The sequence below is a fragment of the Jaculus jaculus genome, chromosome 16 (genome assembly GCF_020740685.1).
Source record: "Jaculus jaculus isolate mJacJac1 chromosome 16, mJacJac1.mat.Y.cur, whole genome shotgun sequence".
In the NCBI taxonomy this organism is placed as follows: Eukaryota; Metazoa; Chordata; class Mammalia; order Rodentia; family Dipodidae; genus Jaculus; species Jaculus jaculus.
In genome coordinates, this window is record NC_059117.1 from 46522968 (window position 1) to 46538806 (window position 15839).

Genomic DNA, 15839 nt, shown 5'->3' on the forward strand with positions numbered 1-15839 from the left:
CGGCTAGACTAGCTAGCAAATGAGCAGAGACAATTCTTATATAGCATCTACTATAAGCCTGAAAATTAAACAGAAGTAGGTTTTATAAAAACCTTAGAGATGTATTTTGCATAGTTTGGATCTATTTAGAATGCTTAATGGCTAAAACCAGGCAACTAAGTCAAGGTAAAATCTAAGGCTAGTTTTTCTTGTTGTTGTTATTGTTATCTTGAAATTCTATGGCCTTCTCTATTTCTATTGTTAGTTTTATTACCCATACAACAACAAAGGTATCTCTAAATTATATATTAAGTCATTACAGAATTTGTTATTGACGGAACTGCATCCCTTAAAATTCATGGTAAAACCCTGTCTCTGCACATAGTGCCATGCATCTGTAATCTCAGCACTGAAAAGGCAAACAGAGAATCCCTGAATTTGCTGGCTAGATAGTGTAGCCAATGATGAACACCAGCTTCAGTAAGAAATCCTGTCTCAAAAAGTAAGATGGAGGGCTAAAGAGATGGCTTAGCAGTTAAGGCACTTGCCTATAAAACCAACCTGGGTTCAATATCCCAGGACCCATGTAAGCCAGATGCATAATGTGGCACGTGCATCTGGACTTCATTAGCAGTGGCTGGAGGCCCTGGTGTGCTCATTCTCTCTCTCTCTCTCTCCCCTCCTCCTCCCTCCCACTTTCTCTCAAATAAATAAAATAATTTTTTTACAAAAATAAAATGGGATACTGAGAATGCTACTCAATATTGACATCTGACCTACACACAACACATACATGCCCATACACCTATAAACACCTATATACACATGTGTACCCACATGCATATGAACATGCATGCATACATACAAAGTCAAAAGTAAAACCCTAACTTTCAATGTAACTGCATTTAAACATTAGTCATTTCAGAGGTAATTGAGATTAAATAAGGACCTTATGGTAAGGTCACAATCTAAAGGGATAGGTAGCCTTAAAAGAGGGGAGGAGAGGAGAAGACGACAACAGGGAGAGATCTTCATTATTTGAGAACCCATCCAAAAGGCAGCCATCAGTAAGCCTGGAAATGAGGCCTTATCAGGAAACAATTCAGCTGGCATTTTGCCATTAAGATTTCCTAGTTACCAGAATATGAGCAAATAAACTTCTGTGGTTTAACTCATCCAGTCTGGCATTTTGTTATTAAAGCTTAATCACACTAAGATAGAATTCAGAATTCAAAGTGCATACAGAATTTCTGTCTTTTTAAGATTTGGGGTATCACTAGTTTGCTGCTTCAGAAAGGCTGTGTGTGAAAGTACACTACAACATGAGTTTCCTGATGGGGGCACAGGAGGAGTATACCTCTTTAGAGTTGCTGTTTTCTATCTCAAGACACTGTGACAAAGGATGTCTTGATTTCCAGTGTGTGCTCTTCCTTCACAAGCACTGGCATGGGGACTCCTATTTCTTGCTTGCTTTGTTTGTTTGTTTGTTTGTTTGTTTTTCGAGGTAGGGTCTCACTGTAGCCCAGGCTGACCTGGAATTCACTATGTAGTCTCAGGGTGACCGCGAACTCCTGGCAATCCTCCTACCTCTGCGCCACCACGCCCAGTCCTATTTCTTTTATTATTTTTTTTTTTTAATCCAAATGCCTTCAAAGTGTAAAAGCTAAACAAAGCTCAATTTTGGGACTACTGTGACAATATAGCTATCCTTTATAGGTAAGTAAATACATATATATTTTTTGATACAAGGTCTTACTCTGTATACCAGACTGGATTTAACAGAAATTCACTACCTTGAACTCACAATCCTCTTACCTCAGCCTTCCAGACATATGCCACCATGTCTGTTTTTTTTTTTTTTTTTAAGATTTTATTTTTATTTACTAGAGAGAGGGCGAGAGGAAAGAAGGAGAAAGAGAATGGGCACACCAGAGCCTCTAGCCACTGCAAAAGAACTCCAGGTCCATGTGCCACTACTGTATATCCGGCTTAAGTGGGACCTGGAGTATCAAACCTGGGTCCTTAGGCTTCATAGGCAAGTGCCTTAACCGCTAAGCCATCTCTCCAGCCCCATGTCTGGTTTTATAATGCAAATTTAACATAGGCATATACTGTAAGGAGAAATATATAAACTATTAAGTTTGAATTAAAAGAGGGCTACAGAGATAGCTAAGTGGTTAAAGGCACTTGCTTGCAAAGCCTGCCAGCACAGGTTTGATTCTCTAGTACCCACATAAAAGCCACAAAGTGGCACAAGAGGCCCAAGCGTGTCCATGCTCTTCCTCTTTTTTTCTCTCTTCTCCTCTCTCATTCTCACTATCAAATAAATAAGTAAATAAAATATCTTTTAAAAAAATTATTAGCAGAGCATGGTGGCGCACGCCTTTAATCCCAGCACTCAGGTGACAGAGGCAGGGGGATCACCATGAGTTCAAGGCCACCCTGAGACAAGTGAATTTCAAGGTCAGCCTGAGTTAGAGTGAGACCCTACCTCGAAGAAAAAAAATTAAAAAGATTATTAAAAGAAGAATCATAAAGAAGATATAATCTCTTTGTTATCCTTTTGAGATATTCTAATTTTTTAAACTTAAATTATTTAGACATCCTATTATATTACTTACTGTTTTTCTGGTTGAACCACTGCAATTTTTCTCTGTTTATATACTGTAAAAAAGGAAAAAAAAATACCAAGGAAAAAGGTAAAGACAAAGAAAATATATATATATATGTATATATATATATAGGTGCTCCTATAAACCCATTTAGTATCTAGTTTAGTGCATAAATAATTAGCAAGTACTATAAGTTAGTGTTTATGTGTCAAACAGCAAGCTAAGGTACATCTTTTAAAATAGTTTATTATTTTTATTTCTTCTTTTTCTTACATTTTTCCACTTGTACTGAACCCCTTCTTTCCAACAAGCCTATCTTCTATTGTGATCTCTCTCTGTGTTTCTCTTTCCCTTTCTTTGCCCTCCTCCATCATCCATGATGACATGCTGATGGCCCCAGTATTGTGCAGGTAATAAGGCACATCTTCCTGGACTGGGAAATTTCTATAAGGAGTGAAAACAGTATTTTCAAAAGCTCCCTGGGCTAATCAGAGCCTACAACTATTCTCCGGCAAAAACAGACACTGAATAGAAAAACTGATTAAACAAGTGTGCTAGGATCATTTAATGGGGAAAAGTCTTCAACACAGGAAAACAGAATATCCACATATATGACATTAGACTATTTAACTTTTATATATAAAATGAAATCACACATTTAAGCCCAAGAAATAAAACTACAAAACTTTTACATATAAGAAAAACTTCATGGCATTGTATTTGTCAATTACTACTTAAATATGACACCAAGTATAGAGGTAATAAAAGAATAAAATAGTTAAACTGGACTACACTGAAATTAAAAACTTGGGCATCCAAAATGAAACATGGATCTGAAGTTCATTTGCAGTGGCAAGAGGCCCTGGCATTGCTCACATTCTTTAATAAATAAATAAATAACATATTTGCAAAAACTTGTGTATAAAGAGAACAAAAAGGCAACCTACAAAATGGGAGAAAATATTTCCGAGGCATATATTTGATAAGGTATTAATATCTATAGTACACCAAGAACTCTTACAACTCAATAATTAAGGGATAACTAACACAGGTTAAAAATTGGGGGCTGGAGAGATGGCTTAGCAGTTAAGTGATTGCCTGCGAAGCCTAAAGACCCCAGTTTGAGGTTTGATTCCCCAGGTCCCATATAAGGCAGATACACAAGGTGGCACATACATCTGGAATTCATTTGCAGTGGCTGGAGGCCCTGGTGTGCCCATATTCTCCCTCCCCCTCCTCTCTGCCTCTTTGTCTGCCACTCTCAAATAAATAAATAAAAATAAACAAAAAAAATTTTTTTAAAGTGGTAAAGGCTTTTTGTTGCTTTGTTTTGGTAACCTCTTATGGAACATCTGCAGTACCTTGAAAATTCCAAAAAATAAAAAATACATAATTTAGGTCCTAAAAAAAAAGTGGTAAAGGAGCCTGGCATGGTGGTGCCATGTCTTTAATTCCAGCACTTGGGAAATATAGATAGGAGGATTGCTGTGAGTTCAAGGCCAGCCTGACACTATAAAGAGAGTTCCAGCCTGGGCTAGAGTGAGACCCTACCTCAAAAAAAAAATTGGCAAAGGCTATTTTTCAGAGAAGATATAATAATTTCCCATAAGCATGTAAAAAGATGTTTAACATCACTAATTATTAGGGAAATATAAAAAAATCATAAAGTGATAGCATTTCACACTCACTAGGATGGCTATCAATAAAGAAACAAACAAAAGTAGAAAATAAATACTGGGGAAGATAGTAGCAACTGGAGCCTCCAGTTACTGGTGGGGATGGAAAAGAGTTTGGTACTTTCTCATACTGTAACACCCTAGGGCATGTAGAGTCACCGCATAACAACAACTATACTCCTCAATATGAATCAAAGAAGATGAATATGTATCTATACTACTATTCACAGCAGCATTAATCATAACCATAAAAAGAGAAAATGACTATTCTGAACAACTGAGGAATGAATAAACAAAATATGGCATAATGTAATATAATTCAGCTATATAAAGATATTATAACATGAATGAACTCTGAAAAACACACCAAGATAAAAGAAGGCAATCACAAAAGACCACATATATTGTATGGTTCCACTTTATATAAACTGTCCAGCACAGGCAAATATATGAAGACAGAAAACAGGTTAGTGGCAGCATAAGGAAGATTTGGTTGATAACAGGCAGGTTTTTAAATGAAGGCTATAACTATAAACCTCCATGAATATTCTAAAATCATTGAATTATATATTTCAGAAGAGAAATTTCATAGTATATTAATTATATCTCAACAAAACTTCTTAATGGAGGAGGTAGGATGTCACTTTAAAAACTAGGTAGAAAAAAAAAAACTAGGTAGCAAAAAGACTTTAACCTCTCTAGCTCTCTGGCTTCCTCATTCTGATGTCTGCCAGTTGTCCTGCTCTGAGATGCTCTATGAAGAGTTCCATTTGGTAAAGAACTAAGAAAAGCCTACAGCCAACAGTGAGCAAAGAGCTAGAGCTCTCAGTTCAGCAGCAAATGGATATGAATACTCAAGGATATTATATGACTGACTGCTCCCAAAATCCATACTGAATCACCTATGTGGTGGTATTAGGAGGTAGAGTCTTTGGAAGGTGAGTAATGATTGATACCCACATAAAGCAAGCCCCATTTCAGTATGTGAATACAAGAAGGCCTCCTCCATAAACTGGAAAACAGGCCATCGCCAGATACTACCAACACCTTACTCTTAGTCCCAAGGAAAAGAGAAACATCATTTCTATTATTTACAAACCACTCTATAGTACTTTGTTATAGTAACCAGAATGAACTAAGATACTTTGCAATAATCATCTAAATAAACTTGGGAAATACAAGCCCTAAGATGGTGTGTGCCCTGGCTGACACCTTTACTGCTGCCTGTAAGAAATCCAAATGCAGAGGACACACCAAAATTGAGCCCAGACGTCTAAGATCATAAATGTTTGTTGCAAATGCTAATTTCCTATGCAAGGAAAGATAGTGAGAATGTAATTTTGGCTTTCTCTGAAATGTCTAGATTCACCCCAAGTCTCTGCAGCTATAGAAGAGATAATCAATCAATCCTCTAATCCAGAAATAAATAAATACCTCGTGCCCGACGAGGAGTACTGAGGGGATGGCCATTGGTTTCACACCAGCCCAAAGGAAATATATCCATTGACTCCACACTTACAATAAATTCAGGTAAAGGCTTCTTAGAACCTGTTAGATTAGCAAACAAATTTTTAGATCATTAAATAGCCTCCTTTATAAATTGCCCTTTTTGGGGGGGGGTTGATTTTTTTTTCTTTTTGAGAACTGGGTCTTAGTAGGTAGCCTACATACTTCCTGCCTCATCCTTCCAAACACATATGGTTTCACAATTTACTTTTTAATATTTATTTTATTTTATGTATTATAACTCTTTTATACCCCTCCCCCTGTCCCTGTTTACCTGGGTTCCTCCTTGGTGCAGTTATGGTATTCATATCTACAAATTACTTTTTAAACAACAATCTACTATTGCAATAATGAAAACATAGTATCTTAATAATAATCTTTTTCATGAAAGTCATACTTTTTTGCATGTGTGTGTGGTATACATGCATATTTATGTGTATAGGTACACGTGCATGTATGGATGGATGGGTGTGGAGGCCAAGAGGTTAGTGTCATGTGTCTTCTTCAATCTTCTTAAACTTCCTATTTTTTTTTGAAACAGGGTCTCTTCTTGATTTGATTTTGCTAGATTAGCCAGCTAAAGAGCTCCAGGGATCCTCCTGTCAACCCCTCTCCATTGAATTTTGATCTTGTGCTGCTTTTGGGGCTGATCAGGGAGCCCTCGTGATTTCCTTATCTCCACCTCCCTCAGCACAGAGGTTACAGATGTGCACAACCACACCAGGCTTTTTTTTGGGGGGGGGGAGATTTTTGAGGTAGGGTCTCACTCCAGCCCAGGCTGACCTGGAATTCACTATGGAGTCTCAGGGTGGCCTCGAACTCACGGCGATCGTCCCACCTCTGCCTCCCGAGTGCTGGGATTAAAGGCGTGCGCACCACGCCCGGCCACACCAGGCTTTTTTTAAGTGGGTGCTGGGGATTGAACTCAAATTCTTACGAAAGCACAGCAAGTACTGTTACCCGGTGAGCCATCTCCCCAACTCCTAGTTTAAAATCCTACATTTCAAATTATATCAGTATTTAGTTGACTAACTTTAACACACTACACTATAAAAGTGACCAGAAAAAGCAGAGAAATGACCCACAGGAAGTTTCTTAACAGTGGAGATACTTACCCTCAAGCTGGAGCCACAGGTAGGAGCCTCTCACCGCAGTAATGGTGGCAATGCACACTTCCTCAGGGAGAAGAGGATTCACTGCCTCCAGTTTCATGTTCTCCTTAAACTCATGCTCAGAAATTGACTAGAAAATGAAAATTAATCACATCCATTGACAAAATAAACAGTCCAAATTAACTCATATGCTTAGCTGGAAGACTCTTTTCAAGAAAGATTGAATCCTAAAGTCTATGTTAAATCCATGAATGCATTTTGTGATGTTTTGTTTTCAAGGAAGTAAAAGGAAAATGTCTGCAGTATGTTCTTTAAGTCAGACACTCACGTAATACATGAATGATGAGCCTCCTCTAGATGTGAAATATCTTTCTGCTTCAGTTTCCTCCTCTGTCAGATGAAGTTAAGAACACCTGGGTGTACTTACTATGAGATAGCAATGAAATAAGACCTCTAAGGCTCCATGTAGTGAACCAAATGTTTCTCAATTTCAGCTCACTCAACTCCCTCCCATAGAGGCTCCACAGTACAATAAAACTCCTGGTTCACCTTTGATGTGCATCATAAAAGGTAGCCAGGATGAAAAGAACTCACCAAAAGGATCATTTCAGATCAGTTTCAAATTCTGAAGTTCTTCAATCAAACTAAATAACTGAACATCTGCATTTGATTGTTCTTACTGACAAAACATTAAAGTTGGTTTCTTGGTGTTTTTTTGCAAAATACAAATCTTAACAGAATGTACATAACAAGAAACAAAATCGTATTTTATGAGCTAAAATTTAGAGTACCATCTGGAAGCTAAATTAGCATATCAAAGAAGGTAAAGCTAAACTGGCAGTAAAGAGAGCTAAGAACTGGACCTAAATAACTGGAGGTAGAAGAAAAATGGGCAGAACAAGGGTGCTATGTAGCCGAGCATGACCTTCATTTCTGATTTTCCTACCTCCATTACCTAAATTCTGGGATTACAGGCCTGATACACTTTTATACAGAACTGAGGATTAAATGGAGGGTTTTGTGCATATCAGGTAAGTACTCTACCAACTGAGCTTTAGCCCCAGATTTCCTTTTTTTAATTTTAAAAATACGGATTTTTAGGGCTGGAGAGGTGGCTTAGCAGTTAAGGTGCATGCCTGTGAAGCCTAACGACCCAGATTCAATTCTCCAGGTCCCACATAAGCCAGATGCACATGGTGGCACATGCATCTGGAGTTCTTTTACAGCAGCTAGAGGCCCTGGCATGCCCATTCTCAATCTCTGTCTAGTAAGTAAATAAATAAATAATAGATCTTTTAAAAAATAAGTAAATAAATAGATTTTAACATACAGTCATACTATGTACACCAAGCTGACCTCGAACTCATGGTAACTCTTTACCCTCAGCCTCTTAGAGTGCTAGGGTTATAGGTATGCACTGTTGTGCCTAGCTTGATGGCTGTTTTGTTTGTTTGGTTTTTTGTCAAGAAGAACTGGGAAACATCTCCAATGCATTTATGTTATGTTATTCAACTCTATCTTTACCATTCTACAGAAAGTAGGATTTATCCTCTGGGAAAGGTCAAATACAAGATCCTGGGAAGGTGGTTTGCATACAGTGGCATGGCTGAGCTCTACCCTCTACCTAGCAGACAGTGGACAGGAGGAGATTGTAATATGACAAATGTAAGAAGAAACATATAAAGATATGAATTTAGGTTTCCACCAGCCAGACCACTTTTTAGGTAAGTTCAAAGTTGACAAACCCTATTTACACATGCTCAAAGTTTCCAGTCAGCTTTTTGTTTTAGTCCTGTACTTTAAATAAAAACAATAATTCAGAATTATCATATATCTAAAGTTATAAAAGCTAGAGACTCAAACAGACAAAATAAGCAAATGGGAGAAAATACAGTATATGCAAGGAAATCTCTCTACTGGGAGACCAAGAAAAGCCATTACATCCTTAAAGAAAGAATAGTTTATTATTAAAAAATTTGAAAGCAGGGCTGGAGAGATTGCTCAGTAGTTAACGATACTTGCTTGTAAAGCCTGCTGGCCCAGGTTCAATTTCACAGTACTCATGCAAAATCAAGATATGCAAAGTGGTGCATGCATATGGAGTTCATTTGCACCACAAGAGGTCCAGGTGTATTCATGCTCGCTCCCTCTGTTGCACGCGCGCATACTCTCTCTCTCTCTCAAATAAATAAAGAAGTGAAAAAAATAAATTCTTCAAAAATGAACTATTCAGGCCAGGTGTGTTGGCACATGCTTTTAATCCCAGCACTAAGGAGGCAGAAGCAGAAGGATGGCCACGAGTTTGAGGCTATCCTGAGACCACATAGTGAATTCCAAGTCCACCTGAGCTAGAGTGAGACGCTACCTCAGGGGGAAGAAAAATATTCAGAAGATAAACCAATCTAGGGAATCCAAAAAAATATCAAAAATTAAAATCTCATCTAATTCCAATACTTGATAGACTGAGACAGGAAGATTACTATGAGTTCAAGGCCCACCTAGGCTTCATAGTGAGTCTAACTAAGGCCAGCCTAGACTAAATAATGAGACACGGTCTGAAAAAAAATCAAGGGCTGAAGAAATGGCTCATTAGTTTTTTTAAAAAAAAGCACTTGTAGGGCTGGAGGAATAGCTTAGTGGTTTAAGGCGCTTGTCTGCAAAGCCGGAAGGCCCATGTTCAATTTGCCAGTACCCACCTAAGCCAGATGCACTAGGTAGCATATGCATCTAGAGTTCATTTGCAGTGGCTAGAAGCCCTGACACACCCATTATCTCTCATCTGACTCTTTTTCTCTCTTTCAAATAAATAATTTTTTTAAAGGCACTTGCTTGGCAAAGACTGACAGCCCCAGTTTGAGTCAGTACCCACATGGACCAGATGCACAAACTGGCACATGCATTTTGAAGTTCATTTGCAATGGCAAGAGGCCCTGGCATGCCCATTCATTCCTTCCCTCCCTGCCCCCTCTTTTTCTCTCTCTCCTTACAAATAAATAACTCAAAAGAAGTACTGAACAATAAAAGTTTTGGGAATTTTCCAGGAAGCAAAGCAAATAACTAAGAATACAATGAATAAAGGGGTAAGAAAAATAGAGTTTTGATCCACAGGGTCAATATCCAAATAAAACAAATTCAAGAAAGAGCAGAGAAAACAGAAGAAATTAAATAAATGATAAAAGAAAGTTTCCTGGCACAATAAAGGATGTGTACAGAGAGAAGGTCTTCATGCAGAAACAAGCCCACACCAAGGTGCATCACTATGAAAGGTATTGAAAAGAATCTATAACTTTTGGACTAGGGATGTAGCTCAGTGGTAGAGCATGTGTTAGGCTCTATGCCTGATGCCCAGTACACATACACATGCACACATGCACATACACATACATGATTCCATAACTTTGCGGGAAAGGACAAAAAAAAATGGCAGATCATCTATAACTTTCCACAAGAGGGGGAAAAGGGTAGGTTACCTACAAAAGTCAAGAGTAAGGCTAGGCATGGTGGTGCACGCCTTTAATCCCAGCACTCGGAAGGCAGATGTAGGAGGATCACCATGAGTTCAAGGCCACCCTGAGACTACAGAGTGAATTCCACGTCAGCCTGGGCTAGAGTGAGACCCTACCTTGAAAAAAAAACACAAAAACAAAAAGTCAAGGGTAAGTTGCTTTGAACCTTTTCAACACCACCAGAAGTTAGAAGACCAGCGAATAGTATTTTTAAATTATAAAGTAAAATAATTTCTAACCTAACTTTTACATGAAGCCAAACTGTGAATCAAATCAGTAGAACACAGACATTTTCAAATTTATAGTATCTATAAAACTTTACACAGGTCTTGTACCACATTTCAGGAAGCTAATGAGAGATGGCAAGTTCTATCAAAACAAGCAAGCATTGTGAAGGGAACAGTGTGGAGGGATTATCATGGTTTATTGTCTATAATTATGAAAGTTGTCAATAATAAAAAAAAATGAAACCAAGGAAAAAAAGAGATAAGATATGCAAAACAGGGAGCCCCAAATCATGAGGAAGGGAAGAAAGCAATTCCCTGGGTGATAGAGACCAAACAGTGGCAAGTGATGGTAGCAATACAAAAAAAAGCCTCCACAGGGAGAATACTAGAAATGATTTTTCTGCTATGACTCCCTTTGTGGAAATTGTAACAAGAAAGTTTGGTAAGAAACAGCAATAGATACAAAAGAAAATTAAGCAAACAGAAGAACAATTAACATGAAGATAAATGCTCAAACAAGGAAAATTACTAAATACTGTAGTGCTCAGCTAGGAATGTTGAGATACACACAATATAAAATCCCAATTGAGATTTAACCAAAAATTATAACTCTAATAGGAAGAAGAGATGGATACAACAAAAGGAGAAAGGTAACATAAACCATAAATGTTCATTTACTATGCTGTGACAACAATATATGTCTAAAATTAAGACTTCAAAAGAAGTCTTTTGAAAATACTAAAGCATAAATACCAGAATTAATAATGAGAAGGAAGGGTTTACAAAAGAATAGGTTCTATATTCTAAGGTTCTTATTGCTATTTGTGTGTTCATGTGTGCATGTTGGTGGGGGTGGGGGAGGGGGAGGAAAGCAGGTCTTGCTATATAAACCAGACTAGCCTACAACTCATGCCTCAGCCTACCAAACACTGGGATTACAGACAAGAGCTATCACACCCAGCTGGTGGTATTCAGCTTGTTTTGAGGTGTTTGTTTTTTTTTTTTATATATATATAGATTCTTTTTAAGTTTTAATTTATTTATTTGAGAGAGTGAGAGAGAAAGAGAGAGATAGAATGGGCATGCCAGGGCCTCCAGCCACTGCAAATGAACTCCAGACACATGTGCCACCTTGTGCATCTGGCTTACGTGGGTCCTGGGAATTGAACTGAGGTCCTTTGGCGTTACAGACAAGCACCTTAACCGTAAAGCCATCTCTCCAGCCCACAGTTTTAATTTCTTAATATTTCAACATTTTTCATATTATTGTCAGATCAGATTATGAAATAAAATTTAAAATTCGGCTAATAAAAATAAAACTGATAAAACTTATATAGCCAATGTAATTTGTTTTAAATGTAAAATTACCTTCAGTAGTGTATGTATATATATATTTGGGAGGGGATCTCACTCTAGCTCAGGCTGACCTAAAATTCATTATATGGTCTCAGGGTGGCCTCAAACTCATGGCAATCCTCCTATCTCTGCTTCCCAAGTGTTGGGATTAAAGGCGTTTGCCACCACACCTAACTTAAATATATTTTTCTTTAGACCATTTTATTACAATCACCAAAGTGACCTGGAGAGTTTGTTGAAAAATTATTTATTTTATTTTGAGAGAGTGAAAAAAGCAGAGAAAGAGAGATAGAATGGGTACACCAGGGCCTCTAGCCACTGTAAACAAACTCTATAGACACATGCATGCATCACCTTGTGCATCTGGCTTATGTGGGTACTGGGGAATCAAACCTGGTTTCTTAGGCTTTGTAGGCAAGTGTCTTAACCATTAAGCCATCTCTCTATCCTAAGAGTTGATTTTGATTTAACAAGGGCAGCACAGCAGACCATGTAGCCCTTAAGTGGTACTGGAGGCATCTTACCAGAGGGAAGCACTTCTGGGGAGCAGCTTCAGCACCACACTGTTTGAGGTAGTCAGCCCAGTCGAAGTCTTGGCTTGGGTAGCCTATTCAGACAACAAGCAGTAATTCACAACACACAGTCACTTTACCAGGTGTCCACCCTGATCTTCCAATGTTGCTAATTTAACTATTCTGATCATTTCAGAGAGAGGAAAAAATACTCTACAAATTTAAACCATAGTTAATTTTTTCAGTGCTAGAGAACTAAGCCCAGGACATAGCATAGTTAATATTATAAAACAGAGCAACTCTGGGCAAATAATAATAATATAATGAATTATTTGGATAAGTGTTTAAACTTTCAAATTTCAAACCACATATTATTTTGAGCAGTTTTTTTTTTTTTTTTTTTTTTTGGTTTTTCGAGGTAGGGTCTCACTCTGGCTCAGGCTGACCTGGAATTCACTATGTAGTCTCAGGGTGGCCTCGAACTCTCGGAGATCCTCCTACCTCTGCCTCCCGAGTGCTGGGATTAAGGGCGTGCGCCACAACGCCTGGCTCTTGAGCAAATTTTTATATGATTAGTTACTGACAATTTACCAGAAGAACTTAAGACAATTGTTTCTGAATTTGATTTTGTTCACATAGATTTAGTCCTTTTTTATCAATTTTATCAAGACTCAGGCTCTGAAGGGAAAGCAGTAAAATACTGTTATCAAAGAGAACTTCTTTTCTTTGATAAGGCTATTTCCCTCCTTAGCATATGTCAGCTAGTACCAATGCAATATTCTTTTTTTTTTTCAGGGGTTGGGCTCTTTTGAGACAGTTTCTCATGTAGCCAAGGTTTGCCTTGAACTCTTTCCTGCCTCCTAGGTGCTGGGTAACTGGCATGTGCCACAGTGATGTACCTGCCTGGCTGTGGTGTAATGCTCTTAATGGTTTCAAATTAATGTGCTAAATTATCTGTCTTATGCTCTCAGGGATGGAGAGATAATGATGAGCAGGCCTCAGAGGGCAGCTAGGTAGAAGGAATCATGTCTAATGTCCTACACTACAGCAGGGTAACTATGTTTGACAATAATTAATGGAATATTTCATAACACCTTATAGAGAGACTGTTCACAACATAAAATGACATAATCTGAGGTGACTGATGTCAATTACTTTGATTCAGATCACATTACATACTACCTATAGATAATGATACCTGTACTCCATAAATACATATGATTAATGTCAATTAAATTTCTGGAGAGATGGCTCAGTGGTAAAGCCAGATGCAAGTGGCACATTGAATCTTGAGTTTGTTTGCAGTGGCTAGAGGCCCTGGCATGCCCATTTCTCTGTCTGTCTCTGTCTCTCTCTCTCCCTCCTTACAAATAAATAATTTTTTAATATTTTATTTTTATTTATTTGACAGAAGAAGAGAGAGAATGAGCATGCCAGGGCATCCAGCCACTGCAAACAAACTTCAGATGCATGTGCCCCTTGTGCATCTGGCTAACGTGGGTCCTGGGAAATCGAACCTGGGTCCCTTGGCTTCACAGGAAAACACCTTAATTGCTAAGCCATGTCTCCAGCCAAATAAGTAAATTTTTTGAGAATGAAAATATATTTTCAAACTCTCAGTCTCTTATGATTTGAATATATTCAGTTGAGAAAAAAAAAAATCTGAACTCGCTGTCAGTCTATTGAGGTCTTGACAGAAACATCCCAAATCAGTGCCTGAGTCAGTACCATCTGTGTGCACAGAACTGAGAAACCTGTATGTGCTTGAACTACTCTCTGCTTCTAAGAGCTTAATGCTGCACAAAGTGGGCTACTTAAGGCCATCAATCCTTCAGTCAAGAGACCCTGCAATCATCTTTCCTGCCCAAATAAGAGAGACCCCATGTGTTCTGTCTTTACCATCCTCATTTCCTGACAGGACATTTCCTGTCACTTTCAATTATATATAATCTACCTTCCTTGGGTCTCACTCTAGCCCAGGCTGACCTGAAATTCACTCTATATTCTCGGGTGGCCTCAAATTCACAGTGATCCTCCCAAGTGCTGGTATTAATGCCATGTGTCACCGCACCCAACCACTACCTTCCTTTTGTTTACTTGTCTATAGCAATGCTGAAAGCTCCAATGTCATTAATACTTGTTTTCTCCTTTTTGCATGAAGGAAAGAAACAATCAGGATAAAGAATCTGGAATAACCTGAATCTTCCTGCAAAAGCAAGAACTTTCTACAGTAGGTGTTCCATGCCACACCCTCCTCCCTGTTACTCCCTGTGCTCTGCTCACTGAGAGAGGAGAACCTGGGGGTTCTGTGGGTATTTTCCACAGGCCCCTTACAGGGATTAGACTGCACCATCTTTGTTTTCTCCATGACAAAAATCTATGTATGTTCACACAGCAAACATCCCATAAATATCTGCTGGATGAATGAAGACTAAGTGGAGGCAAAGATTCTGAGTTTATGACTCGTGTTTACACAAGGTGCCTTCAGTTCAGTGTTTCAGTAGTCATTTAGAAACTGAAGCTACGCTTACCAAAAGCCTACTCATTCAAGCAAGTGCCATTAACCACTGAGCCATGTTCACAGCTCCTCATTCAAAATCATAAACATGTCAGTTTCTACATACTCTAAATTTTAATTTTAATTTTATTTATTTATTTGAGGGGTAAAGGAAGGAAAACATGCAAAGGCCTGCAGCCAGTGCATACTAACCCTAGATGCATACACTACCTTGTGCATCTGGCTCATGTGGGTCTTGGGAAATTGAACCTGGGTCCTCTGGCTTTGCAAGTAAGCGCTTCAACTGCTAAGCCATCTCTCCAGCCTTGTAAATTTAAAATACTAAAAATTTCAATCAAGCTCAACTAAATCATAACTGAATATCTTAATTAAAAGGTCAAATACTGTGGGAGGCAGAAGTAGGACTGCCGTGAGTTCGAGGCCACACTGAGACTACATAGTAAATTCCAGGTCAGCCTGGACCAGAGTGAGACCCTACCTTGAAAAAACAAACAAACAAAAAAAAAAAGTCAAACACTGGAAAATGAGCTGTTATTTCCCTGCCTAAAACTTGTTTCCTACTCTTGACCATAACTTTCCTAAAGAATCCTCTTCCACAACAAGGCTGAGACACCTAAAACATTGTCAGTAATCTACTTTCCACTCTGGCTCAAAGGCCTCTTCTTACAAAGCAAGTCCAAATCGTTAGTGTGCAGCCTCGCCCAACCCTTGTAACCTTCCAAAAGACTTCAGATGGAACAAACAAGGGAGCAGAAAAAAAAAAAAAAAACTCAGGTTAGAACCTTCCAGCTGGTTCTACAGATACATCCGTCGAAGTATGAGAACAGAATGCATG

The 15839-nt window shown here is 38.4% G+C and overlaps 1 protein-coding gene across 7 annotated transcripts in view; it reads right to left on the reverse strand.

Moving 5' to 3' along the window:
- The window catches only part of Sfmbt1 (Scm like with four mbt domains 1), a 303481-nt gene that overhangs the window by 27172 nt on the left and 260470 nt on the right, over positions 1–15839 (reverse strand). For all 7 annotated transcript variants that reach the window (XM_045135994.1, XM_045135999.1, XM_004652749.3 and 4 more), the window contains 4 exons: positions 12499–12581; positions 6889–7015; positions 5702–5815; positions 2601–2643 (listed from right to left, as the gene is read on the reverse strand). In XM_045135994.1, the coding sequence (XP_044991929.1) occupies positions 2601–2643; positions 5702–5815; positions 6889–7015; positions 12499–12581 (367 nt within the window). The remainder of the gene's footprint in view (positions 1–2600; positions 2644–5701; positions 5816–6888; positions 7016–12498; positions 12582–15839) is intronic.